This window comes from Mastigoproctus giganteus, chromosome 10 (genome assembly GCF_048544385.1).
Source record: "Mastigoproctus giganteus isolate SK-2022 chromosome 10, ASM4854438v1, whole genome shotgun sequence".
Classification (NCBI taxonomy): domain Eukaryota; kingdom Metazoa; phylum Arthropoda; class Arachnida; order Uropygi; family Thelyphonidae; genus Mastigoproctus; species Mastigoproctus giganteus.
The window spans coordinates 195,851,120-195,878,279 of NC_143584.1; the positions used below are offsets into that span (position 1 = coordinate 195,851,120).

At 38.4% G+C, this 27,160-nt stretch overlaps 1 protein-coding gene across 1 annotated transcript; it reads right to left on the reverse strand.

Annotated features, from left to right (window-relative positions):
- Positions 1-25,822, reverse strand: LOC150079714 (uncharacterized). The gene is given in 5 exon segments (XM_090383181.1): positions 1-326; positions 412-682; positions 23,817-25,231; positions 25,234-25,390; positions 25,691-25,822. Coding segments are annotated over 5 exon segments (2,301 nt in total).
- Between the last annotated feature and the right edge of the window lie 1,338 nt (positions 25,823-27,160).

Sequence of the window (27,160 nt, forward strand, 5' to 3'; positions counted from 1 at the left end):
CTATGAGAACTTCTTCCCACAGGCTGGACAGATGAAAGGTTTCCCTTCATTACGAATTCTGAGGTGTGTTTTGAGGTTTATTCGCAGTGAGAATGTCTTCTGACAGGTTCGACCTTTGAAAAGTTTTTTTTCATTATGAACTCTCAGATGGTTTTTGAGGCAATGTTTCCAAGAGAAATTCTTCTCACAGGTTGGACAGCTGTAAGGTTTTTCTCCAATATATATTCTGAAGTGTTTTGTGAAATCTCCTTGCCGTGGGAACTTCTTTTCACACGTGGGACAGCTGAAAGGTTTTTCTCCAGTATGAATTCTAAGATTTGTTTTCTCTGTGAGAGAGTTTCTTCCCACAGGTTAGACAGCTGAAAAGCTTTCCTTTATTGTGAACTGTGTGTTGGTTTTGGAGAGAATGACTCGGTGAGAATGTTTTCTCACATGTGGGACAGTTGAAAAGTTTTTCTTTATTATGATCTCTGAGATGTTGTTTTGTTAGTTGTCCGCTCTCGGTGAACATTTTCTCAAAAGTTGGACAGGTGAAAGGTTTTTCTCCACTATGATTTCTGAGGTGTTTTGTTAGGTGTTCTCTCCGTGAGAACGCCTGCTCACAGGTTGGACAGCTGAAAGGTTTAATTCCCGTATCAACTCCGGGGTGCTCTGTGAATTGTCCTCTCTGTGAAAATTTCTTCTTACAATTTGGACAGCAAAAATGTTACTGAGCTGAACAGTTTATCATTAAATTGATCTCTGAGATGATTTGTAGGCTTTCTCACTTTCTGTAAGTGACAACTACTCCCAATATGGACGATCGAGTTTTTCTCAATAGGAAGTGAGATTCTTTGTGAAATATACCTTTCAAGAGAAACTCATACCATAATTTAGACAGCTGAATGCTTTTTCAGCAAAGTGAAGTTTTAAAGAATTTTATAATTCCAATTTCTAAGAATTTTTGAGGAAAGGTTGTACTGCAGAAAGGTTTCTCTTGTTTATATTCTCTGAGTTTCAAGATTTACTCTCTGCGAAAAGGTTTTCCAACAAGTTTTGTAACTGAAATATATCTCCATATCTTGAAGTTACAGATGCATTTCAATTGATCTACCTCCCTTTTATCGAGGAGTGTATGCAATTATGCTGTTATATTAAAAGAATCCATCTCAAACTGGGTAAATAGGAAGCACTGAAAGTTGATTTCTGTGTTCGTGACGTATCAGATTTACGCCAAAATTTCAACCTACTATTGGCACAAAAAATTGTAAATCGCGACACATCAGATGATATGATTTCTTTCTTGCCGTAGGGGGCACATCTCCAGTCCAATTTTTTGATTGTTTTACAGAGAAAATTGATTTTAGTATAGATCCACGACTAGCAGATCCCTGATTTTTCCCTATTGTCTCACTTTTCTTTGCCTAAATTGAATTTTGCGATGCGTTTGTGCACATTTCACCTTCTATTCTGATGAATATGTTTCTTTAAATTCATTCCGTCTCATTCTTCGCATGTTGTTAAACCTTAGACACTAGTTTAGCCTTAACACCTTCCAAGCGTTAAACATACATCGTTTTTCAAAACAAGACATTTCAGATTTGGAATGGGTAGAGCAAGTAAAATGCCAATGATAATAGGCATTTAATTCTTCCTCAAATTTAAGGCAATTGGGGGGCGTAATTTAATATTGACAAAGTATCGTTGCAGCATAGTTGTGCGGAGGTTTGCATTGAGCATGTGGGTGGTCGTTTGTTGGAACGAACATTGATCTGCTATTGTAGAAATCAAAGTGGAGTAAAAATTGCTGAAGTTAAACATAAGAAAGGCTACTGGGGTGGATCGGGCCTATTCAGTTATATTAAGTGAGGCTGCAGAGGAAGTAAGAAAACCCTTAGCCATAATTACTAGACCATCCTTTGATATAGTAGAAGGTACACACGAACTGGAGAAGTACAAATGTACCCATAATTGACAAAGAAGGATCAAAGGGTGACACAAGAAATTATAAACCTGTTAGATTAACAGATCACCTCGCAGGGGTCTAGTCTCCAGACACTGTAAATTGCAAAGTTTAAACCTATCTTCGTAAGAGGAACCCTTTGTTCCATTCACTAATCTTGTTGCCCTTCTCTGTACTCGTTCCAGCAGCTCTACATCCTTTGTGAAATGAAGCCTCCAGACAATATACTGTATTAAAGGTGTGGCCTGACCATTGCTTTATACAAGGTGATAATCACCTCCATATCCCTCCTAGAAAAATTCCTGTATATCATTGACAAGACACTCTTGTGGACCGTCTGCACTGCTCACAAAACTTCATACCTTCCTGCACAATTACCCCCAGGTCCTTTTCGTTCTCTACTACTATCAGCGTAGTACCACAGAGTTGATACGTTTCTCTGTTTCCTGTATGTAGTACTTTACATTTGTCAATGTTAAACTTCGTTTGCCACCTCTCAGCACAACTTTTCTAGATCCTATTGCAGCAGCGTACTGTCATCAGTGTCCTTAACAACCCTGCCAACCTTCGTATCGTCTGCAAACTTGGACATTAAACTTGATATATCATCATCAATATCATTTATTAATACAGAAAACAACAATGGAGCCAACACTGAACCCTGAAGGACTCCACTAATAAGATTAGTCCACGATGTGCAGTGTCAATTGATTTCCACTCTCGGTCTTCTCGCACTCAACCATCCCTTTATCCATAGCAGCAATTTGCTTCCTATGCCACACTGCTCCAATTTGTTCAGCAGTCTTCCATGTGAAACAGTACCAAAAGCCTTCCTAAGATCCAAGTATAAAATATCAAAGTTATTCCCTTTATCATAGTATCCAATCAAATTGGTGAGGCAAGACTTTCCCTTAACAAAACAATGCTGTGTCCGAACTATAACTGAAGTCCTGTCTAGATGATCCTGCAATGCTTCTTTAGCCAGTGCCTCCATTAAGTTTCTTGGAACAGAAGTTAAACTAACCGGTCTATAATTGCTTGTGATGGCCTGTGGTCCTCCTTTGTGAATTGGGGTCACATTTGCGCATCTCCATTCCATGGGTACCTCCCTAGAGTCCAAAAGAAGCTATGATAGTTTTGGCTAAAAGTTTCTTGCTTCCTTTGCTGACTCCTTGATTTTTTAACTGGATAGACCCCATCCACACCGGGTGCCTGTTTTATATTTATCTTCAACAGTTTACTCTCAGTTATTACAAAATCATGTAAATCACTGCCAGAGTTTACTTGACCTCTGGCGTTCGCCTTCCTGAATAAATCCTCATGTGTGAATGTAGATTCAAAATACTCATTTAGTGTGCTAGCCACCTGAGCAGGTTCATCAACTGTTAAACCATTGGACCAGTCTGATTCTTCCCTTTTCTTCTAGAGTTTACATAGGTAAAGAACTCTTTTCTGTTTGTCTTTGGATCCTTTGCCAAGGATTTCTCATAATCTGCCTTTCTCTGCCTAATCTCTTTTGTGACTTGGTTGCAGACCAGCTTATATCTATCATAGGCTTTCATGTCACCCATTAATTTATATAGATTACGCGCCTGTGAGGTCACAAATTGAAATCGAGAATAGCCAATTGCAGAATAGATGGGCGGAAATTTTCCAATAGCCAGCGGGTGAGTGTTTGCTGGACTAAATTTCCATCAATCGTCGTGGAAGTTGGTAGCTTAAATAAATCCAAGGAAGAATTGGATAAGCATTTGGAGCGAATGCATACTGAAATTGGAAATGTTTCTTTCTTTTTTTTTTTTTTTTTTGCCTAATGCTGCATAAGCTTGATTCCTTGCATCTTATGCCGCTAGCAATGCTAAATTGGCAGTTGAAAAATACATTCAAGGAAGAATTAAACAAATCATTGGAAGAGGTGGACGGGTGTGACCTAGGAAGATTAATTTCGACTGCTGTTTTATTACCGTGCTTTCTGACATCAGATTGAACTACTAATTCAAATAACACAATGAGACGGACGAGAGTATAATCCTTGAATAGCAGGCAGTAACAGAGGTCCATAAAACTCTTAAAAGGGATTCCTGCTTGGTTACCAAATTTTCATCTGCCTGCTAGAATTATCAAACTCTAGCAGGCAGATGACAGAGGTTCTTCAAATCTCTAAATGATTATGTGATAACTCAGTGCTTCTCAAAGTGGGCCGTATCGCTCGCTGGGGGTGATTGAATTATCCATGGGGGCGTTAGGCATGAAAGAGGGAGACAAGGGGGGAGGCGATAGGCGTGAAAAGGAGCGGTGGGAGCACCATCAATGATTGGCGGTTACAAGCGTTTTATGGCTTATTTAAAACAATGCTGTGCCAAATATTATTACTGTTCATTGTGTCGTTCACCATCAGCATTTAGTTGGAAAAAAACTTGGTGATCAACTGTACAATTCTCTACAAACTGTTATTACTTTTATAAACAAAATTAAAGCACATTCTTTGAATGGTCGTATATTTCGAAAGCTTTGTGATCAAAACAATTTGTTTGTTTGTTATTTGGTTTTTAGGAGCATTGGCAACAAAGGGCATATTGCTCCGGGGATATGCGGTGGTCATTCCCTGACCTTTCCGCATTCTTCGTATTTGGTAGTCACGGGCTGGAACCCCGGTCTAATCAAGAAGCGCGTGTTACGCACTGGTGTTCCTGCCCACCTGGCTACGGAGGCGCCTCATCAAAACAGTGAAGATTTTGAACGAATGCTACTTCACTCCGAGGTTCGATGGCTGTCAAAAGGCAACTGTCTCAACCTTAGTAATGACTTCAAGAAAATAATGACGATGGTGAACGTTTTGTAGAAGAAGAATTGATTGAGTTACAAAACGAATTTGAACTGAAGCCAAAATTTCAAAATTCATATCAGGAATTTTGCTTAGAAAAGAAATTCCCTGACCATTATCCTGCATTGTGGGGAATTGTATAAAAAAACTACTTTCCTTTCCAGCATCATATCTAGTCGAAACCGGTTTCAATGCTGTATCTCAATTGCTGACAAAACAAAGAATTTGTCTGGATGTTGTTAAACGTGGCGATTTACGACTTCTACTTACAGAAATTAAACCTAATATTGATAAACTAATAAATCTCCAACAAACTCATCCCTCGCATTAAATATAATTAACTATTTTCATTAATATAATGATTTATTTATGTAATTAACAGGCAAACAGACAAATATTTATTTCAGTTATTTAGCTTCACTTTATGTAGGTGGGAAGGTCTCCGTAGCCGAGTGGTCACGAGCGGGAGTGTAGTAGCACACGCTTCTTTGAGTAGACCGCGGTTCAAACCCCTGAATACGGTCAACCTGCACTGGACCAGCGTGGCAGATTATGGTCCATTTCCCTCAGCATGAATTGTTGAGGAGGCTTCCAAACTGCAGTGGGTTGATAATGGCTGCACTTTACCTTTTTATATAGGTGGGCTAAAAAAAAGCTCTATCGAGGGTTTTTTTAGCCCACCTGAAAAAAAGCCCTAGCGAGGGCTTTTTTTTAGGTGGGCGGTGATGGAAAAAAGTTTGAGAAGCACTGTGATAACTGAAAGGTATTTGAATTGGAATTTGTATTAAATAAATATAAATATTATTAAGGGAGGCAACAGTGACGGTCAGCAAACCTTTAGCCGTGTCTATGAGAGCATATTGGATACAGAGAAGTCCTTATGGACTGAAGGTTTGAACGTCTCCACAGTTCAAAAGGGGAGAATCAAAAGGCGACATGAGTAATTACAGACCTGTCAGCTTAACTTCTGTTTTAGAGAAAATGGAGTCACTGACTGGCGAAAAAAGTAATGCAGGATCATTAAACATGAATGCTGTTATTTTATAGTTACAGCAAAGATTATGTTAAGATTATGTTCTTGTCTCACCAATAACTCTGGTTACAGTGATGCAGTAATCACATCTTTGGATTTCAATAAAGCTTTTTAATACCGTTGCACCTAAAAGATTGCTGTATAAATTAGCGCAATGTGTCATTAAGTTCAAGGTACTAGTAATGGATAAAGATCTGAGAGGGCCAGAACATAGAAGTGCAGGGTGCTCTGCTATTTCTTGCTTAAAATTAATAAAATATGGTAACCGGATGATGGTAGTACAGAATGACTTTGACAATTGGAAACATTATATATTAAATACATTTTTTATTTTTTATTAAAAAAACTATTTAAAAAATAAAAAATTAGGAAAAAATAGATAAAACAAAACCTGGAGACATCCTTATTGTAACTGTTTATATGATTTCCACATATATATATATTTTTTTTTTATGAAAACCCAAACATAAAACCCCGATAGGTATTAGAACCCCGATAGATATTAAGACCTATAGTACTTAGCACTGTACCGTGCTTGGGTTGGAGGTTCAGAAGACAAAGGAATATATTTTTTGACATTGCACTTGAACTTCTCTAGACTGTAATTTTCAGGAAATACGTATGAAGGAAGGTTGTTCGAGAAAACGGCAGTTGAATGAATAAACGAGGAAGATGAAAAGTTGGCTCTTTGAGTTTGAAGTTGGACAGTAAATGGATGTTGTCCGGTGGCTGCACATCTTCGGACTGTTTTGAAAGTGACCAGGAATTATAGAAGCCAATTCAGAAGAACAGTGCCCATGGAAAAGTGATGCATATCACTTTTCCATGCAAATTATATCTGTAGAAGAGGCATGCAGCAGAAACAATACGTCCATGAGAGAGCGAGTGGAGAGACTCTGTTAGAGATGAATCATTAATTAACCTAACTGCCCTCTTCTGAATGGAATCAAGAAGCCTGAGAGAGCTTTGGGGCGCACCACCCCCAGAGTTGGGAACAATGTTCTATGGCTGGGTGGATTTTCGATTTATACAAAGTGAATAGCTGTTTGGAAGAAAAGTAACGCTGAGAGTGAAAGAGAAAACCAAATTTATTAGATGCAGAGCAAGCAATATTTGTAATGTGTTCGTACCAAGAGAGATTAGAAGTGAGGGTAATCCCCAAAAGAGATATATCATCTTTCCTAGAAATCGGAATGTCACCAAAGAGAAGCATAGGAGCAGAAAATTCTTTTTGCAAGATATAAGACAAAACTTAGTTTTAGAAGGATTGAAATCAACTAAGTTGTCTTTACCCCACTGGAGGATTACCTGGAGATCGGCATTTAAGGAATAGGTAACGTATATTCAAGAAGTTGAAGCTGATTGAGCAGGACAAGGTTTCTCAAAATGGAAAGTGCAATGCAATGTGCTATCATCGCCAAAACTGTGTATAGGATTTCAAGTCAATGGAAGAAGGTCATTACCATACAAGGGGACAGAGTGGAGGAAAGAACTGGTCCTTGTCGGACACCAGATTTAGTGGAGAAGTTCGAAGGCGGAGAGCCATTTGTCATCACCCTAACTGAACGTACAGAGAGAAAACTGGATAAGGAATCACAAAAAACAGTTGGCAAACCATAAGATGGGAGCTTGTTAAGAAGACATTTTGGCCAAACAAAAACGAAAGGCTTTGAGAGGTCAAGAGCAACTGCTTGTGTTTCACAGAACTTCTCCATTCAATTAGTCTATAAATGGGTAACATAAGGCAGAATATCACCAGTGGATCGACACTGACGGAATCCATACTATCAATTGTTGATCAGACAGAAGGTTTCTAGGTAGTTTAAGAGTTGGCGGTTAATTAATTTCTCCATTATAGAGAGAGTAGAAGTAATTGGAATGGGACGGTAAATGGATGGGAGGGATTTGACACCCTTTTTTAGGAACTGGCTGGTTAGTAGCAAATTTCCAAGCAGAAGGAAACACATTTGGATTAAGAAAGTGAAAAAAGGCGGCAAAGAACAGGAGTAAATTCAGGAGCAGAGGATTTGAGAACAAGTGGAAAAATACCATTGGGACCTGGACATTTTTTAACATCAAGATTCGTCAAAATCCTTCTGACATTCTTTTGATGGAAGACCACAGGAGGCATTGAATGGTGTGTGTTGGGAATAGTGGGAGGTGTTTTACCAAGATCATTAATACATGAGTTTGAAGAAAAATGGGATGCTAGCAGGTCATATTTATCCTTGGCTGAAGTGACAAGAGAACCATCTGGTTTGGACAGCGGGAGCAGTGATGGGCAAATGTTGCGATCAATAGCGTTGGCAAGCGACCAGAATGCTCGGCTACCATTAGGACAAGAAGAAAGTTTTCTACTCTTAGCCTGTTGAAACTCGAATTTGGACTGATTAATAAATCCTTTACAATTGTTGCGCGAGGTTTGGTGTAGGCAGAAAATGAAACTGAAGAATTAGAAACAAGCCAATTACGATATGCAAAGTTCTTCTCTTGAATAGCCTCAGCACATTTATTGGAAAACAAAGGTTTAGACATCAGAAGTTTTGAAACTGTAATCCGAACAAAGAAAAGAAGAAAAGAAATCTTGCAGGTCATCCCATTTTACATACTCGTAATGCCAAACAATACGAGGTTGGGAATAGCCATGAGATAAAGGCTCCATTGGAGAAGAGACAATCATTTTTGATCTGATCTGCGTAAAGGACCTCTCGCATCGACCGTGTACTTAGAAGGGATGTTTGTGTGAAAAAGATCAAGCGTTTTGGCTGTATGGTTAGGATTGTCCGGTATTCTTGTACGTAAATGAACAATCTGTGCAAGGACATTAGTAATTGCAAAAGTCTAAGCATCTCGACCAGCTGGGTCAGTGTGACTAGAAAACAGAAACAAGCTGGAGTTGTGAACATTAAAATCACCAAGAAAAATTACCTCACTGTTAGGAAAGTTGGACTGGAGTAAGTCAATTTGCAAAGAGAGGAAGTCAAAGAGCTCCAAGTGATTAGTGCAGCTGGGAGAACGACAGAGAGAACAGTTGAATTTGACACAATGAAGTAGAAAGATTTTAAACCAGAGAAGATCGAAAAGAGGATATTCCAAATTACCAAGTCTCTGACATGGAATATCGTACGGATATATGCAACATTACCAGCTTTGAGGGGAAAGGAACCATACATCAAATAATTTGAGGAACTGAGATGAACATTAGTTGAATATACCGATAACTGAATTCTGTCAGAAAAATTACATAGGGTTTGGAAGACTGCAAGTGGAAATGGACATCGTTGAGATTAGAAATGAGACCACGTATATTTGTGAAATGAACTAGGAAGTGTTTGGAAGGTTTAGGTCTATTCGCAGATAAACTTACTCTATGAGTTTGACAATTCATGGTGTATTCAACAGAGAGAAAAAGTGGGTGGGACATGCTGTATGAAGTACTGAAATTTTTGGATATGGCGTTCGCGTGGTAAGAATATATCCAGATCCTTGACATAACGTGGCCTCGACAATGCACCCCGCATACACTGTACTCGGACTTCCTCCAGTCACTATCTGGCACAGTAGAGGTAGCAAGATTATACACTTGCTGATGCAGACGCATTCTAAAGTAAACCAATAGGTTCAGTCCAGTGTACCCTAGTGGCCGGGCCGTGAACACTGGTTTAGAGCTGTAGCTTCGAAATGTAAGGAAGATTTGTTCTCGCCACGATGTTCTCTATAACCTCAAAAGTCATCATTCATAATGTATGATGGAAGAGATGGGGAAGGGTTGACCGGAACTTAGGTCTGGAGACTAAACATGTGTTCCACCACTTCAATCCTCGAATAAGCAAAGTGGTGGTATTGCACCGTTTGATCAGAGATTCATCTACCACAACTGGAACTGACTTTGTTTTATCCATTTTACTGGAACTTATTTGATTTCGTTTTAGTGTCCTGTTTGAAGTAGTCTGAATCCTCTCTCATATCCCTAAATACATTAATAATGTCGCGGATTTCCATTGCGGTATTTAACAATTTAACTTTTCTTGTTTGAAAATATTCAAAGAGTCTGGTAGTTAAAGACAGCAGTTTACCTGCAGTAAAATTTGCGATCCGGAAATTAAACATGCATATGCTATTTTCGTAATTGGAAATAAAGAGTTCATGTTAATAATAATAATAACAATAATGTGTTTGCCTTTTTTGATGAACCATCCTTGTGTTCTAATTTAATGGTTTCGAGAGTTGAAACAATTGGTATAATGAAACATTCCGTAAATCCCAACGAGTTCCCATAAAGTCTTTGCTAAGGTTACAATTGAGTTTGGCTTCAATTCCGTAATAATGCTTTTTTGCAGAAAAAATGTGCAAACTTCGGAAAGAACATTGAATGCATTTCGGATATCAGCAACTGCAGTACAGACGGATAAAAATTAATTAAGTAGTGTGCTTTCGATTGTGTATATAAAGCTTTAGGGTTCTTTTTTTTTTTTCTTAGAATCGCTAGAGCAACTCGAAATTGTCCACAAATCGTTTAAATTCAAACTGGTGTCTAGTGATATTTTCTCTATTATAAATTTAAGTGAAGTGCAGGTTACATCAATTACTGGTACAAAGGCGAGTACCAGTAACTTCCTATTTTCCTCATTAACTTACCAAACACAGCAAAACCTGCTGCACTTTTACAATGTTGGCAGTGTTAAAACAGAGAAAATTTTAGATTTACTAACCTCATTCACATTTCTTGTTTGTATAATATTATCAAATATACTAATTATGTCATTTTGTACTACTGCACTTGCATACATTGCGTAGCCAGCACATATTCTTAAATGTTCCTCCAAAACCTTATCCTCGCCATTTCACGACATCGCAGCCGGGACTGGCTCAGCAGTTGACAACATTTCAGAATATTTTTAGTTAGAAATTGCCAATATTCGTCTACTACACACCCGTATTATTTGTATCATACACGCAAATTACTTTCTATTTTGAATGATGCCCCGTATCCGAATTGAATCGAGCTGATCGATTGTTTTGTTTAATAATTTTGCACGATTTACTAGCAGTGACTTCGAATTTTTATGGTATTTTGTAGATCCATGTTTTTAAATAATTTTAAAGAACTTTTGTGGTAATTTGTACGTTCATGCTTTTAAACAATTTTAAAGAATATTTCATAATTTTGCATGATTGATTAACGAACGCTCTAGGTACAAAAGGAGTTGGCTCTCAGAACAACGCACATTCACAAAATAACTTTTTTTCACTTGCAAATAACTCCGGCATTTATATTTTTTAAACGACTGTGTTAATGAAAGGATAACACTTGTATATTTAAGTTGAAATTTACGTATTTAAGGGCCTTCCTGTTCAATTGGAAAAGCATATTTTGCAGATGGAAATACAATAAACACATTGCTCAATAATACAACCTTTTCTTCATCGGTTTACATTAATCTCTTTTACAGTATCAATATATAATCTTATATTTATTTATAATATCAAATAGAGAATTATAATAGAGAGTGCTTTTTTTGGAAAAGGAGAATGTGCTGGTATTCATTCTTTGATATCAGGAAAAATTGAAAATTAAAAGGATATGAAAAGTACTCCAAAATTTCTATTCCCCTGATATTGTAGCTTTTGTAGCAATGTTTTTATAATTAGAACAACAGATTAAATATATTAGTACAGTTTATAAAGTATAAATTTTTTATAAAGAAATATGTAAATTGTGAGATAAATAAGTAAAAATAATTTCATAATGAAGTTTTAGTAGAATATTCCAAATTTTTATTAAGTTCTCATCCGACACCTTTAGTTGACTTTTTTTCTTCCTCTTTGTGTGTCGCTTGCTGAATGACCTTTCCGAAGCAGTCACGAATCAACTTATTTTGCTATATCGAAGGGGGTGAGCGGTGGTCCTACAATTTTAAGAAACAGTTGTGAAAAACATGTTTTTGTCATCAAAGAAGCGCTCTTTGGGCTGGCGATCAGATTCATTTGTATGTGGGACAGGTGGTCCGATAGGTTGTAGAATGCTAATCCCTTTAGATCTCTTAATTCGCGCAACAGCACTAATTGCCTAACTTCCCTGAACTCCAGAAATGCGAACAGTGCATACCGAGTTAATTTTCTTCTAATCCGTTCCTTATATGAAAATTTTCTGGCTCAACAGGCAGTATTTTTTATGTAACTTCCAAGAGGAATTTAAAATAATTCGCAATGAAAGGACCTCGTTAAACAGAGGTCCGACTTAGTAAGTTTGAATTATAAAAATGGATATACAGTTTTATGTAGTAAATATCTTAACAGACACTAAAAATTGCAAATTTAGTTAAATCATTTAAAGTTTATTTCAATAGTAGTTAAACATATGAAATTCGCATGTTGATCTGCTATGAAAATCGGAAAACTGTATAGTATATATATTTCAGTGTTATGTGGAAACTTCATACATGTACCCACGTGTACTGTGTTTTCTTTGGCCAATTTGTCTGTTTTACTGAAAGAAAAAGGTTTCCTGGGGAAAAGACCTTGCTATCTATGCCTGAGATCAACTAAATAAGTCACGGACTAAAAAAAGCTAGTATAGTTCCTTGCGTCATCAACGGGATTCGAACCCGGGACTTTTCCACCAGAAGTGTGGAAAACGGTCACTATACTACTGTGTTACCAGCGCAGGTGTCTTGATCCTCAGCATATACACTACACTGAGTGTTATTACTCATTAACACTCCCAAGGTCCTCACCGGTAGCACGGTTGGTAGGACCGCCGTCCCCCCACACAGATGGAAAAAACCTGATTTCGAATCTTGTCGATCAAGGGAGGAAATTTAATGAGACTTTTTCAACGTGAATTGTCGGTCTCAGATGAGCATAGCATGGTTTTTCTTCCAGAGACTCGGGATTTTCGTAGAGCAAACAGAAAATCGACCTCAGAACACACGAATGTGCCCATATCGCAGTCATAAGAAACATTTAGTAATCATTGTAAAAGGTTGAAATCTATGGGAGTAAAACCCAAAAATATTCTTTTCATACATAATACTACTTCTAAAGTTTGGGATTCGCAATGATAACAGAGTGTACGTCAAAAACGACCAAGTTTTATTGTTGAGTATAAGAGTGAAGTTTTGATCTACTACATAAAAGAAAACCACAGTTCATTTAAACTCTTATTGTACAAAGAACTGCACAAATTATCGCGAACCATATTGAAAGAATTCGAGTAATTGAAACCGTTTACTCTGAGGTAGGGTAAAGGGATGGCTGCTAACACAACTCATTCACATTGACAGCAGCAATAGTAAGTACGAGACGTGGTGTCGATAAAATGGCAGTCACTGAACAAGAGGGCGATTGACCAATACAAATTAAAGAATTTTATATACCACAAAAGGAGAAGAACTGCAAGATATATATATAAGCCTTGCTATAACATGCATGGGAACAATGGATTTCTTTCGATAGAGGCGGATTTAGCGGTAAGAGGCCGCGTAGGGCCCGGAATACTAAGGGGCCGGAGATCTTAAAATGTCTTTTCATTAGGATTCGAGAAAAGTTATGTTTTTTTGTATACAATCAACCCTCCTTTAACGCGGTATTATTTAAGCTTTTGAAGGGAATTTATTTGAGTTTTCGGAATTCCACTCCCGGTATTTCGCATGTCGATCAACTATCTTTTGTGTTAAGATATGTTTCATCCTGCGGTAATATAATGGAAAGAATTGTGGAATTCATTCCCATAGTTAAACACACGTCTTCATATTTGGAACAAGAAGTTTTGCAAACTTTAATAAAATGAGGTGTGAATATTAAAAACTGTCGACGACAATCATTTGATAATGCTTCTAATATGTCAGGGAAGTATTCAGGTTTGCAAGCACGTATTAAAGGAAATAGCCCAAGCAGTTTTTATTCCGTGTGGCAATCATTCCTTAAATTTAAATGGAAATTTCGGTGCAGAAAGTTGTAGCGCTGAAATTGAGTATTTTTCATTTGTGCAGAATTTATTCCCATTTTTTTCTGCGTCAACACATCGCTGGAAAATTTTGACCAGAAATCTAGAAATGTGAAAAAAAAGTTATCATAGTGCAGGCGACTTCACTGCTGAAGAAAATGGACAAATATGAAACCGCCCTAATGCCAGTTTTTTTTTTTTTTTTTTCATGTGAACCCCAAACACGAGAGGTATTAGTACTTAGAACCGTGTTTGGGTTGGAGGTTGAGAAGAAGAAAGAAGATATTTGTTGTCTTTGGACTTGAACTTCTGTCGATTGTAATTTTCAGGAAATACGTATGAAGGAAGGTTGTTCCAGAAAACGGCAGTTGAATGAATAAATGAGGAAGATGAAAATTTGATTCTGTGGGTTTGAAGTTGGACAGTAAATGGATTTTGGCTGCTGGCGGCACGTGTTCAGACTGTTTTGAAAGAGAGAGTGGAACTATAGAAGCCAATTCAGAAGAACAGTGCCCATGCAAGTATCTGTAGAGAAGGCATACAGCAGAAACAGTACATCTTTGAGACAGACTCTGTTAGAGATGAATCATTAATTAACTTAACTGCCCTCTACTCAATGGAATCTAGAAGCCTGAGAAAGGTTTTGGGGGCACCACCCCAGATATGGGAACAATATTCCATGGTAGGGCGGATTTGCGATTTGTACAGAGTGAACAGCTGTTTGAAAGAGAAAACCAAGTTTTTTAGATGCAGAGGAAGCAATATTTGTAATGTGCTTGTGCCAAGAGAGATTAGAAGTCAGGGTAATTCCCAAAAGAGATATATCATCTTGCCTAGAAATCGGAGTGTCACTAAAGATAAGCATAGGAGCAGAAGAATCCTTTTTGCGAGATATAAGACGAGACTGAGTTTTAGAAGGGTCGAAAGTAACTAAGTTGTCTTTGCCCCACTGGAGATTTAACTGAAGATCGGCATTTAAGGAAATTGGTAGCAGATTTTCTAGAAGTTGATGCTGATTGAGCAGGACAAGGTTTCTCAAAATGGAAAGTGGAATGCAATGTGCTACCATCGGCAAAACTATGGATAGGATTTCCAGTCAATGGAAGAAGGTCATTAATATAAAAGAGGAAAAGAGCAGGGGAAAGAACTGAACCTTGGGGGACACCGGCATTAGTGGAGAAGTTAGAAGACAGAGAGACATCTACCACCACCCTCAGTGAGCAATCAGAGAGAAAACTGAATAACTAATTACTAAAAACAGTTGGCAAACCATAAGATGGAAGCTTGTTTAGAAGACCTTTATGCCAAACAGCATCAAAAGCCTTTGAGATGTCAAGAGCAACTACTTGTGTTTCACCGAACCTTTCCATTGAATTAGTCCATAAATGGGTAACATAAGCCAGAATATCACCAATGGATCGACACTGACGGAATCCATACTGGCGATCGTTGATCAGACGGAAGGTTTCTAGGTAGTTTATGAGTTGGCGGTTAATTGATTTCTCTATTGCTTTAGAAAGAGTAGAAGTAATTGCAATGGCACGATAATTGGATGGGAGGGATTTGTCACCCTGTTTAGGAACTGGCTGGATATCAGCAAATTTCCAAGCAGAAGGAAAAACACCTTTGGAATAAGAAAGTGAAAAAAGGCGGCAAAGAATAGGAGGAAGTTCAGGAGCACAGGTTTTGAGAACAAGTGGAGAAATACCATCAGGACCTGGAGGTTTCTTAGCATCAATATTCATCAAAATCCTCCTGATATCCTTTTGACGGAAGACCACAGGAGGCATTGAATGGACCGTGTTGGGAATGGTGGGAGGTGTTTTACCAAGATCATTAATACATTAGCTTGAAGAAAAATGGGATACTAGCAGGTCAGATTTATCCTTGGCTGAACGGACAACAGAACCATCTGGTTTGGACAAAAGTGGGTGCAGAGATGGGCAAAAGTTGCGGGCAATAGCTTTGGCAAGAGACCAGAATACACCGATACCATTAGGGCATGAAGCAAGTTTTCTACTGTTTGTCTGTTGAAACTCTAATTTGGACTGATTAATAACTGCTTTACAATTGTTGCGAGCTTTGGTGTAGGCAGAAAATGAAACTGAAGAATTAGAAACAAGCCAATTACGATATGCAACATTCTTCTCTTGAACAGTCTTCGCACATTTATTGGAAAACCAAGGTTTAGAGAAAGGACGAGATTTTAAAGTTGAGTGTGGGATAAAGGATTTCATTCCTGCAAGAATAATTTCACTGACACGATCTGAGCAAACGTTGATATCAGAAGTTTTGAAACAGTAATCCGGCCAAAGAAAAGAAGAAAAGATGTCTCGCAGGTCATACCATTTTGCATTCTTGTAATGGCAAACAACATGCGGTTGGGAATAGCCATGAGATAACGTTTCCATTGGAGAAGAGACAATCACCAAGCTGTGATCTGAAGTGCCTAAAGGATCTCTCACTTCGAAGGATTGTTTGTGAGAAAAAGATCAAGCGTACTGGCTGTATGATTAGGATTGTCCGGTATTCTTGTATGTAAATGAACAATCTGTGCTAGGTTATTAGTAATTGCAAAAGCCTCAGCATCTCGACCTGCTGGGTCGGTGTGACTAGAAAACGGAAGCCAGCTGGAGCTGTGAATATTAAAATTACCAAGGAAAATTACCTCACTGTTAGGAAGGTTGGACTGGAGAAAGTAAAGTTGGAAAGAGAGGAAGTCGAAGAGCTCCAAGTGATTAGTGGAGTTGGGAGAACGGTACATAGAACAGAGGAATTTGACTCAATGATGTAGAGAGATTTTGAGCCAGAGAAGATAAAAGAGAGGAGATTCCAAATTGCGAAGTCTCTGACAGGGAATATCAGAACGGACATATGCACAAGTACCACCTTTGAGGCGAAAGGAATCATACAGCGAATAATTTCGGCATCTGAGATGAGCAGTATTTGAATCAACCGATAACTGAGATCCTGTTAGAAAAAGTTCATGGGGTTTGGCAGAATGCAAATGGAAATGAACATTGTGGAGATTAGAATTGAGACCACATATATTTGTGAAATGAATCAGAAAGTGCTTCTGAGGTTTAGATCTTTTCGCAGATAAGCTTGCTCTATTAGTTTGACAATTCATGGGGTATTCATTAGTAAGAGAAAGTGGGTGGGACATGCTGTGTGGAGTAATGAAATTTTTGGATATGGCGTACACGCGTTAAGAATATACCCAGATCCTCGACAAAACGTGGCCTCGACAATTTTCCCCGCATACACACTAGTCCATCTCCCTGTAGTCTATCTGGCAGAGTAGAGGTAGCAAGATTATGCACTAGCTGATCCGGAAGCCTCCTAGTGTGTTACCAATAGGTTCGTTCCGGTGTAATAACTAGGGTCCCGGCCTGTGAACACCGTTTTAGAGCTGTACCCTCGAAGTGTAAGGAATATTGGATCTCGCCACGACGTTCATCATAACCTCAAAAGTCATCAATCGTACTGCATAATGGAATAGATAGGGAAGGGTTGGCCGGAACTTAGCTCTAGAGACTAAACATGCGTTCCACCACTTCAAGCCACCAATAAGCAAAGTGGTGGTATTTCACCGGTTGATGAGAGTCATCTACCACCTAGTACTGCCTGGTAACATAGAGGGGCGACGTTCCTCCATGTGGTGTGGGCGCCACACCTCGACCCCTGCTTACGTTGGTTAACACCTGGGTGGTCACCCACCATTGACAGTGATTTCGAATACTATTTTACAAAGAATAAATGCTACTAGAAAATCACTGCAATCAGTGGAGTGCGAACTATTGAAAGGATCTACCCTTCTGAAGTCATTAGAAAATTTTAACAATAATTTCAGAGAAGATTTTGAAAAAGTTGAAAAGCGGCAACTGATTTATCAGGGCTATCACTTAGCATTAGCATTAGCATTAGCATTAGTAGAGGCATTTGATGCAAAAAAGCAAGCTTATGCAGCATCAGCCAAAAAAAAAAAAAAAAAAAAAAAAAAAAAAAAAAAGTAACATAAATAAATAAAAATAACCACTTCCACTTCACCCCTCTGTTCGTTCGAAATACCTGTCCAGCTGAGCCTTAAACTTATTTAAGCTATCAACTTCCACGACAAGGGATGGAAGTCTGTTCCACCCACCAACCACCCGCTGGCTAAAGGCAAATTTCCGCACATCTATCCTACATCTGTCTTTCCTCAATTTGAATTTATGCCCTCTCAGGTGATTATTCTGAGCAAGAGGAAGAATCCCATCAGCATTGAGCATGCTCAAACCATCAAGGCTTTGTACACCTCTATCAGATCACCTCGCTGGTGCCTAGTTTCCAGACACTGTAATTCGCAAAACTTAAGCCTTTCTTCGTAAGAGAACCCCTTTGTCCCATTCACCAATCTAGTTGCCCTTCTCTGTACTCGTTCCAGCAGCTCTACATCCTTCTTGAAATGAGGCCTCCAGGCCTGTATACAGTACTCTAGGTGTGGCCTGACCATTGCCTTATACAAGGGAATAATCACCTCCTTATCCCTGCTAGAAAAATTCCTATATATCATTGACAATACACCATGAGCTACTCTTGCAGCCCGTCTGCACTGCTCAGAGAACTTCATATCTGCCTGCACAACCACCCCCAGGTCCCCTTCATTCTCTACCACTGTCAGTGTAGTACCACAGAGTTGATACGTTGCTCTGGGGTTGCTGTTTCCCATATGTAGTACTTTACATTTGTCAATGTTAAACTTCATTTGCCACCTCGAAGCCCATCTGCTCAACCTTTCCAAATCCTGTTGCAGCAGCATAGTGTCAGTAGTGTCCTTGACAACCCTGCCAACCTTCGTATCGTCTGCAAACTTGGACATTAAGCCTGATATACCATCATCAATATCATTTATAAATACAGAAAACAATAAAGGCCCCAATACTGAACCCTGAGGGACTCCACTAATAACATTAGTCCACGATGAGCAGTGTCCATTGATTACCACTCTCTGTCTTCTCCCCCTCAACCACCCCTTTATCCATAGCAGCAATTTGCCTCCAATGCCACACTGCTCCAATTTGTGCAGCAGTCTTCCATGTGCAACAGTATCAAAAGCCTTTCTAAGATCCAAGTATATAATATCAAAGTTATTCCCTGCATCCAGTTCTTTTGTGACTGCATCATAGTGTCCAATCAAATTGGTCAGGCAAGACTTCCCCTTAACAAAACCATGCTGTGTCCTAGCTATAACTGAAGTCTTGTCTAGATGATCCTGCAGTGCTTCTTTCACCAGTGCCTCCATTAATTTTCCGGGAACAGAAGTTAAACTCACAGGTCTATAATTACTTGTGTCAGCCTTTGATCCCCCTTTGTGAATTGGGGTCACATTTGCACATCTCCAGTCCATGGGTACCTCCCCTGAGTCCAAGGAAGCTCTCATAATTATGGCTAAAGGTTTGCTTACCTCCTTTGCTGCCTCCTTTAATATAACTGGATAGATCCCATCCACCCCAGGTGCCTTTCTTGTGTTTATCTTCAACAAATTCTCCTCCACTTTGCTCTCAGTTATTACAAGATTCTCTAGCTTACTGCTAGAGTTGAATACACCTCTGGCATTCCCCTCGCTGAATAACTCCTCATGTGTGAATGTCGATGCAAAATATTCATTTAGTTTGTTAGCTACCTGAGCAGGGTCATCAACAGTTGACCCATCGATCTCAAGTGGACCAATCTGATTCATCCCTTTCCTTCTAGAGTTTACATAAGTAAAGAACTCTTTGCTGTTTTTCTTCGCATCCCTTGCCCAGGATCTCTCGTAATCTGCCTTCGCCTGCCTAACCTCCTTTGTAACTTGGTTACAGATCAACTTGTATCTATCATAGGCGTCTGTGTCACGTGTTAATTTGTATGTATCCCATGCATTTTTCTTCTCTGCCATATGCCTCATTAGTTCATCTGACAACCATTTAGGCCTAAACCTTGAACAATATTTCTTAGTTGGTATGTAAAGCCTAGTAGCTTCCACGATAAGTTCTTTGAATGCTTCCCATTTTGAATTTGCTGTTGGCAATATCATCAGTTGATCCCACTGTATAGAATTTAAATACTGTCTCAGTCCATTGTAGTCGCCTTTACGAAAGCAATACCCCTTCCCTTTACCCCTAATGGTAGTTACCTCTTTGAGTAACTCCCACTTCAGCACACTGTGATCACTGCCACCAAGTGGTTCATTTATCTGCAGATTCTTAATGCATGAAGAATCACTACTGATAATCAAATCAAGAGTATTACTCCCTCTAGTTGCCTCCCGAACATGCTGACGTAGAAAACAATCATCCAATAAATCCACAAAAGCCTTGCTACTGTGTGAGTGACCAGCCCCCAAATTCCAGTCAATATCCGGGAAATTAAAATCCCCCATTATAAGACTCTTTGATTTACTGGCCCACTCTATTTCTCCGAACAGTTTCTTATTATACTCATCAGAGTCATTAGGCCTATAGCACACTCCTACTCTCAATTTTGATCTCCCAATGCTTATGTCACACCAAACTGACTCGACACTGCACTGTCCAGCGATGTCGACTGGCTTCACTTCCTTGGATTTTATGTGTTTTTTAACTAATAGCATAACCCCTCCTCCCTTCCTATCCTGTCTATCCTTTCTGTAGACATTGTACTCCCCAAATTCCAGTTCTGCATTTCTTATATCTGTGTGACACCACGTCTCTGAAACCCCACAATATCTGCCTTTGATGTTTTGAGCAATACCTCAAATTCATCAAATTTATTTACTAAACTCCTAGCATTGGTGTACACACAAGTATACATGAACCTGTTCTTTTTCTTAGCTACCCTAACACAACCCATGTGTTTACTTGTACCCCAATGATTCCCAGCAGTCTCTGAAATATCCTGCATCTTATTTTCCAGGCTGCGGCTCATTCCAATAGAAGCAGTGCAAGAATCACTTTCACCTCTGCCAGTGGCTACTGTTAATCTATTAGTCCTTGTATCCCCCCAATCTAGCAGTTTTCCGACCCACCTAACGTTGCCTCGATAGCATCAGCAAACATTCTTGCACCCTTTCTATTTAAGTGTATCCCATCCCTGTAGAAGCAGTCTCTCCTGTTAACAAGTACAGACCAGGCTGAAAAAAATTCTACCCCTTGAGCCCTGTACAATCTTTCCAGGGCCGAATTGATTGACAGGGCTCTCATCATGTACTCCCTCCTATCGTGTCTGGGCAGAATTGCAGACACTTTCAATTTCAACCCTAATTCACGGCTTTTTTTCATCAGTGACCTGTACTTGTCAAGTAATTCCGCCGGTCTCCTACTCTTAATGTCATTAGTGCCAACGTGTACAACTATATCACCTTTTGTGCCCTTAAAAGATGATATCCGCTCTACAACGTCATCAACTTTTGCCCCTGGCAGACATACCCTGGTCCTGTTCCACCTATCCTTTTTACAAAGCATGTTTCCCGTTTCCCTGACAATAGAGTCACCAACAACTACTAGTTCCTTTGGGACCAGCGCATTCTGCCTTGGGGGTTGCCGCTGTGTTGCGCGATGACCAAGTGCAAGCTCTGGCATTGGTGTGGGCAGCTGAGAGCTTGATGGGCCCCTCACTTGTAATCCTTCGAGGGCATCCACCCTACCTTCAAGCTCTCATATAGGCCCATAACAACGCTGAGTTGTCGCCTTATCTCCTTACACTCCTTGCATCGCACACACACAAAGACATCCCCCATGGCAGTGTCATGTCCCATACTTGACTGCTCCGCAAACATCAAGCAAATAGTGCATCTTACAAGGCTGTGATGCAGAGGACAACTGCCCCCCTCAGTTCTCCCCTGGGCCACAGCATTCCCATTAGCTTGAGCTAATGGGAATGCTGTGGAAGATGTATTCATCTTCCACACTTAATGTGGAAGATGAACAAACTCGCAGCCAAACAAAAGAGAAAAATGTTTTTTGATGAAAACAAAAAAGTCGGACATGAATTTACAATAAGAGAAAATTTCATAGTCAATTCATTTTATGTCATATATGATAACTCCAAGGCAGAACTATCTCGAAGAACTCAGACGTATCAAGTTGTTGTAGAGCCTTTTCGAATATTTTATTATTGGAATTTATCAATAGAAAAAAAAAAAAAAAGAACGCGATAAAAAAGTTTAAGGATATTTACAAAAATGACATTGATGTTTGTATTTTTGAAGATGACTTTGCCCATTTTTTAATATTTCTAAAAGGAAACGAGGAAACCATAAAAACCACACCAGACATCTATCGAGCGGTGAAAGAAATGTTACGCACATATATGAATGTTGAAATATTATTGAAAATTTTTTTAACAATTCCCTTATCTAATGCGTCAGGAGAAAGACCGTTGTGTGTTTTAAAGCGTGCAAAAAATTATTTAGGGAGTACTATGGACAAGAATGATTAAATAATATGGCCGTTCTGTATATAGAGCAGGAAATTTTATGCCGAATTGACACTGCAAAAATAATTGACGAATTTGCAAGAAATAAAGCAAGCCAGAAATTCATGTAAAAAATATGTTTCTATTAAATTCATTTAATGTGTTATGGTATGAAATTTTTGATTACTTTTCTATTTATATATAACTGAATGAGAGTTTTCTTGAAATTTTTTTTTTCTAACTTTAGTTTGAGTGCCCCGAAATTGTTACCGCTTGGAGCCCCCACTTGTCTTGATCCGCCTCTGGCTTTCGAAATAACATAAAAATTACAAAAAATTGGAGTACTAAAGCCTGAAACTATACTCTAACCCACGCATGACTAAATGTTGCAGGAATTCTCACACAAAAGCTGATAGTAAGTGAATCTTGATCTCAGCAGTTGACAACTTATATTTGCAAAACACACGCTATATTACCTGTTGGTGCCATTTGCAAACATTTCTAATTTTTTTATCCAAATATATATAAAATTCTCGAAAGAGGCTTCATGGAAACAGAGTACGCTGGCACCAATTGGCAGATGATGTAGAGCACCAAAAAAACACTTCCAAAACTTGGATATCACTTTTTTTATTCAAAAAATTGCATGTACATTTGAAGTGGAGAAAATAATGAAGAATACTGAGGAATTAAAATGGCAGAATTAAAAGTAATGAAGAATACTGAGGAATTAAAATGGCAGAATTAAAAGTAATGAAGAATACTGAGGAATTAAAATGGCAGAATTAAAAGTAATGAAGAATACTGAGGAATTAAAATGGCAGAATTAAAAGTAATGAAGAATACTGAGGAATTAAAATGGCAGAGGAATTAAAAAGTCAGTTCGAAATTAGGATAGAAGCGGAGAGTAAAGTTCTATAAGCGGTACAGAGAGCTGGCAACAGGGACATATGGTGTTCTGTGCACAACTTATTGAACAATTTCTTTCAGCGATAAGGAAGTTTATAATTGCACTATATGTATGTACGTTAATATACATATATTGGTGGTTGAGACAGACAAGAATTTACTTAGGAAAATTCAGAGGCCAGCATGATATACTATGATTTTAATTTGGATTTAAAAAAGAATATTAAGTAAATTATCCAAATGAATAAATATAAAAATATGTGTAACGGAATGTTATTTTTAAAGAGAAATTCATTAGAAATATGGAGATTTTAACTCATTAGAGTTTTCTGTATTCAAAGGAAGCAGTAATATAAAACAATTCATGTACAGTATATAAATAAGGCTTATTTCTCTTTTTATTCAATGCATTTCATTTTTCAAAAGGAATTCCTGCAACACAGCTGTTACATGTATATATGTTTTGATCATAAATTTTGAACTTGTTGAAAATCTAGCAGATCGTTTTTATTCGGTGTTTTTAATGTTTTCTACGGCTAAAATGTTTCTCTTGCCACTAATGATGTGCAGTTTTTATAAGAATCTCTTTTTTTTCTTGTAGCATCCTAGCGATGAAAATCGGGGGGAAGGATTTCACTGTTGCATGCAAACTGAGATGGTTTGAGATATATTTTTCAGCACTGACCACTGGCTGCTGCTATGAATCATATCTCCATTATGAAATCAAAGATTTCGTAAGAGGGGCCCATTTCCTTAAAAGTGTTTCATGAAAAATTGGACAGCTGAAAGGTTTTTCTCCTGCATGAATTCTTAGGTGTCCTGTAAGTTGTCCTCTGTGTGAGAACTTCTCACATGTTGGACAGCTGAAAGGTTTTTCTCCTGTATGAATTCTTAGGTGTCCTGTAAGTTGATATCTCCATGAGAACTTCTTCTCACAGGTTGGACAGCTGAAAGGTTTTTCTTTGGTATGAACTCTAAGATGGATTCGGAGGTCTGATTTCCGTGAAAACATCTGCTCACATATTGGACAGCTGAAAGGTTTTTCTCCTGTATGAATTCTTAGGTGTGTTGTAAGTTGTCCTCTCTGTGAGAACTTCTTCTCACATGTTGGACAGCTGAAAGGTTTTTCTCCTGTATGAATTCTTAGGTGTGTTGTAAGTCGTCCTCTCTGTGAGAACTTCTTCTCACATGTTGGACAGCTGAAAGGTTTTTCTCCTGTATGATCTCTTAGGTGTCTTGTAAGTTGTGCTCTGTGTGAGAACTTCTTCTCACATGTTGGGCAGCAGAAACGTTTTTCTCTTGTATGAATTCTTAGGTGTCCTGTAAGATGTCCTCTCTGTGAGAACTTCTTCTCACAGGTTGGACAGCTGAAAGGTTTTTCTTTGGTATGAACTCTAAGATGGATTCGGAGGTCTGATTTCCGTGAAAACATCTGCTCACATATTGGACAGCTGAAAGGTTTTTCTCCTGTATGGATTCTTAGGTGTGTTGTAAGTTGTCCTCTCTCTGAGAACTTCTTCTCACATGTTGGACAGCTGAAAGGTTTTTCTCCTGTATGATATCTTAGGTGTCTTGTAAGTTGTGCTCTGTGTGAGAACTTCTTCTCACATATTGGGCAGCAGAAAAGTTTTTCTCCTGTATGAATTCTTAGGTGTCCTGTTAGTTGTCTTCTCTGTGAGAACTTCTTCTCACAGGTTGGACAGCTGAAAGGTTTTTCTTTGGTATGAAATCTAAGATGGATTCGGAGGTCTGATTTCCGTGAAAACATCTTCTCACATATTGGACAGCTGAAAGGTTTTTCTCCTGTATGAATTCTTAGGTGTCTTGTAAGCTGATCTCTCCATGAGAACGTCTTCTCACAGATTGGACAGCTGAAAGGTTTTTCGTTGGTATGAATCCTAAGATGGATTCGGACGTTTGATTTCCGTGAAAACGTTTTCTCACATATTGGACAGCTGAAAGGTTTTTCTGCTGTATGAATTCTTAGGTGTCCTGTAAGTTGATCTCTCCGTGTGAACTTCATCTCACAGGTTTGACAGCAGAATGGTTTTTCTCCACTGTGAATTCTGAGGTGACGTTTGAGGGATCCTCTTTATGAAAACTTTTCACATGATGGACAGCTAAAAGGTTTTTCTCCTGTATGAATTCTTATGTGTTTGTAAGTTTTCCTCTGTGCAAGAACTTCTTCTCACAGGTTGGACAGCTGAAAGGTTTTTCTCCTGTATGGATTCTTAGGTGTTCTGTAAGTTGTCCTCTGTGTGAGAATTTCTTCTCACATGTTGGACAGCTGAAAGGTTTTTCTCCACTATGAATTCTGAGCTATCTTGTGAGGTCTCCTCTCTGTGAGAACTTCTGACTGGTTGGATAGCTGAATTGTTTATCCTTAAAGTCACCTCGCAGGAGATTTTTAAGCATTTCCCTCTCTAGATGACAGAAGATTTTTTCCATTAAGAACTCAGATGTTTCATGAAATATACGTTTCATAAGACATTCTTACCGCACGATAAACAGCTGGAAGGTTTTTCAGAAAAGTGAACTTTGAGATGAGTTTTCAGACTTCCAATTATTGAGAATTTTTGAGCACAGATTGAACAACTGAAAGGTTTTCTTGATTATTACGTTCCCTGGGGTCTGTTTCAAGATGATTCTCTGTGAAAACTTCTTCCAAACAGCTCTCCTTTTCATGAAGGATGAATTTGTTTCGTGAGTTCTTCTTTGTTTCAGCTTGTTATCACAAGCAAATGTAGTCATAAATTTGGGAATTGCCAGATGTTCTGAGCTAGAAAGGATTATTTCTATGATTATAGAAATGCAAGGTGAAAGAAGGTCTCATGTTAGGTACACTTGTTGTTCCATTGTTTTCCCAAGTGATGTGTGGTTAAACCACTTAACCAAAGAGAATTCACTTGAATACCTTGGTGAGATCAGCCGACAGGAAATACCCTCAGTGGTTAAAGTTTTGGCAGGGTTATGAACACATTTGACGAAATTTTCACTTCTAAAAAACTGTATGCTCTTACGTTTTTATGATATATGAACTGAAAATTGTGTTTAGAATAAATTCATTGCAATCCTCTATATGTTAACATAGAAGGTAACATAATGAATAACATTTTGCTGTTATATTCGAGATTTATGATATGTATACCTATATTTTTTCAGCTTAAGTCATGGTTGACGTTGACTACCTTTTGAATAGTTAATAACGGTTTCTTCTAAGGAAGAAAATATGTATAAAAGTCCTTGATCACCCACATTCTTTATGAAGTGATTTCATTAAAAAAACAGATGAAGGTTTGGCTCATAAACTGTTGTAACTTTTGCGTTATATTCTTCATTGGTGATACTTGCATTGTACAGTTATTTTTCGTTCATGTTTGGTTCAGCTGGCTGTACAAATGTTTGCACATAAATCTTTCGAATCTCTCTAAATGGAATTTTTAGATTATTAGAGATATTACCTGTGTTTTTAATACTTTCTTTAAAAGTGTTCCTTCACTATTGATTCAGGTTTCTCTAATCTTGTCCTTTCCACGAACAGGGTTCACTTGGGTTGTAGCTTTTAATGTTTTATGCTTCCTACAAAAAAGAAAGAAAATATGCTATAAAATTACCATGTTCAACAAAGAGATATGCACTCACAAGCCAAAAAATTTGAAAGCTATATTAAATATCATGGAAGCGCCACCTTTATCCCAAACTGAGGACTGTAATCTTCGTGGCATTAATTTCACAGTTTTACTGTTTCATGGATTTCTTTGTTTCAATTTTAATAATTTGAAATCTTCGACTTTTCTGCAGTGGACTTTCTATTCTGGCACACAATTCGCTTAAAATTGTTGCCGTTTCTTTCTTAGAGTACCGAATTTTTGTGACAATTATTCCTTTTAGGTTGCTTTCCGCTTTTGTCCTCCACTCATTTTATTCTTTTGAGCTGATTGCTTCCGACACACCAGGCGGTTCTTTTGTTTTCTGAAGTGTGACTCTTGCTAAACGTGCTTCAAGAACAACAGTTTTCTAAAAATCTGAACGTTCTCCTGACTTGCCTAAGCACGGATTGTCCATGCGGCCCAAGAAAGCCGTGCAGTA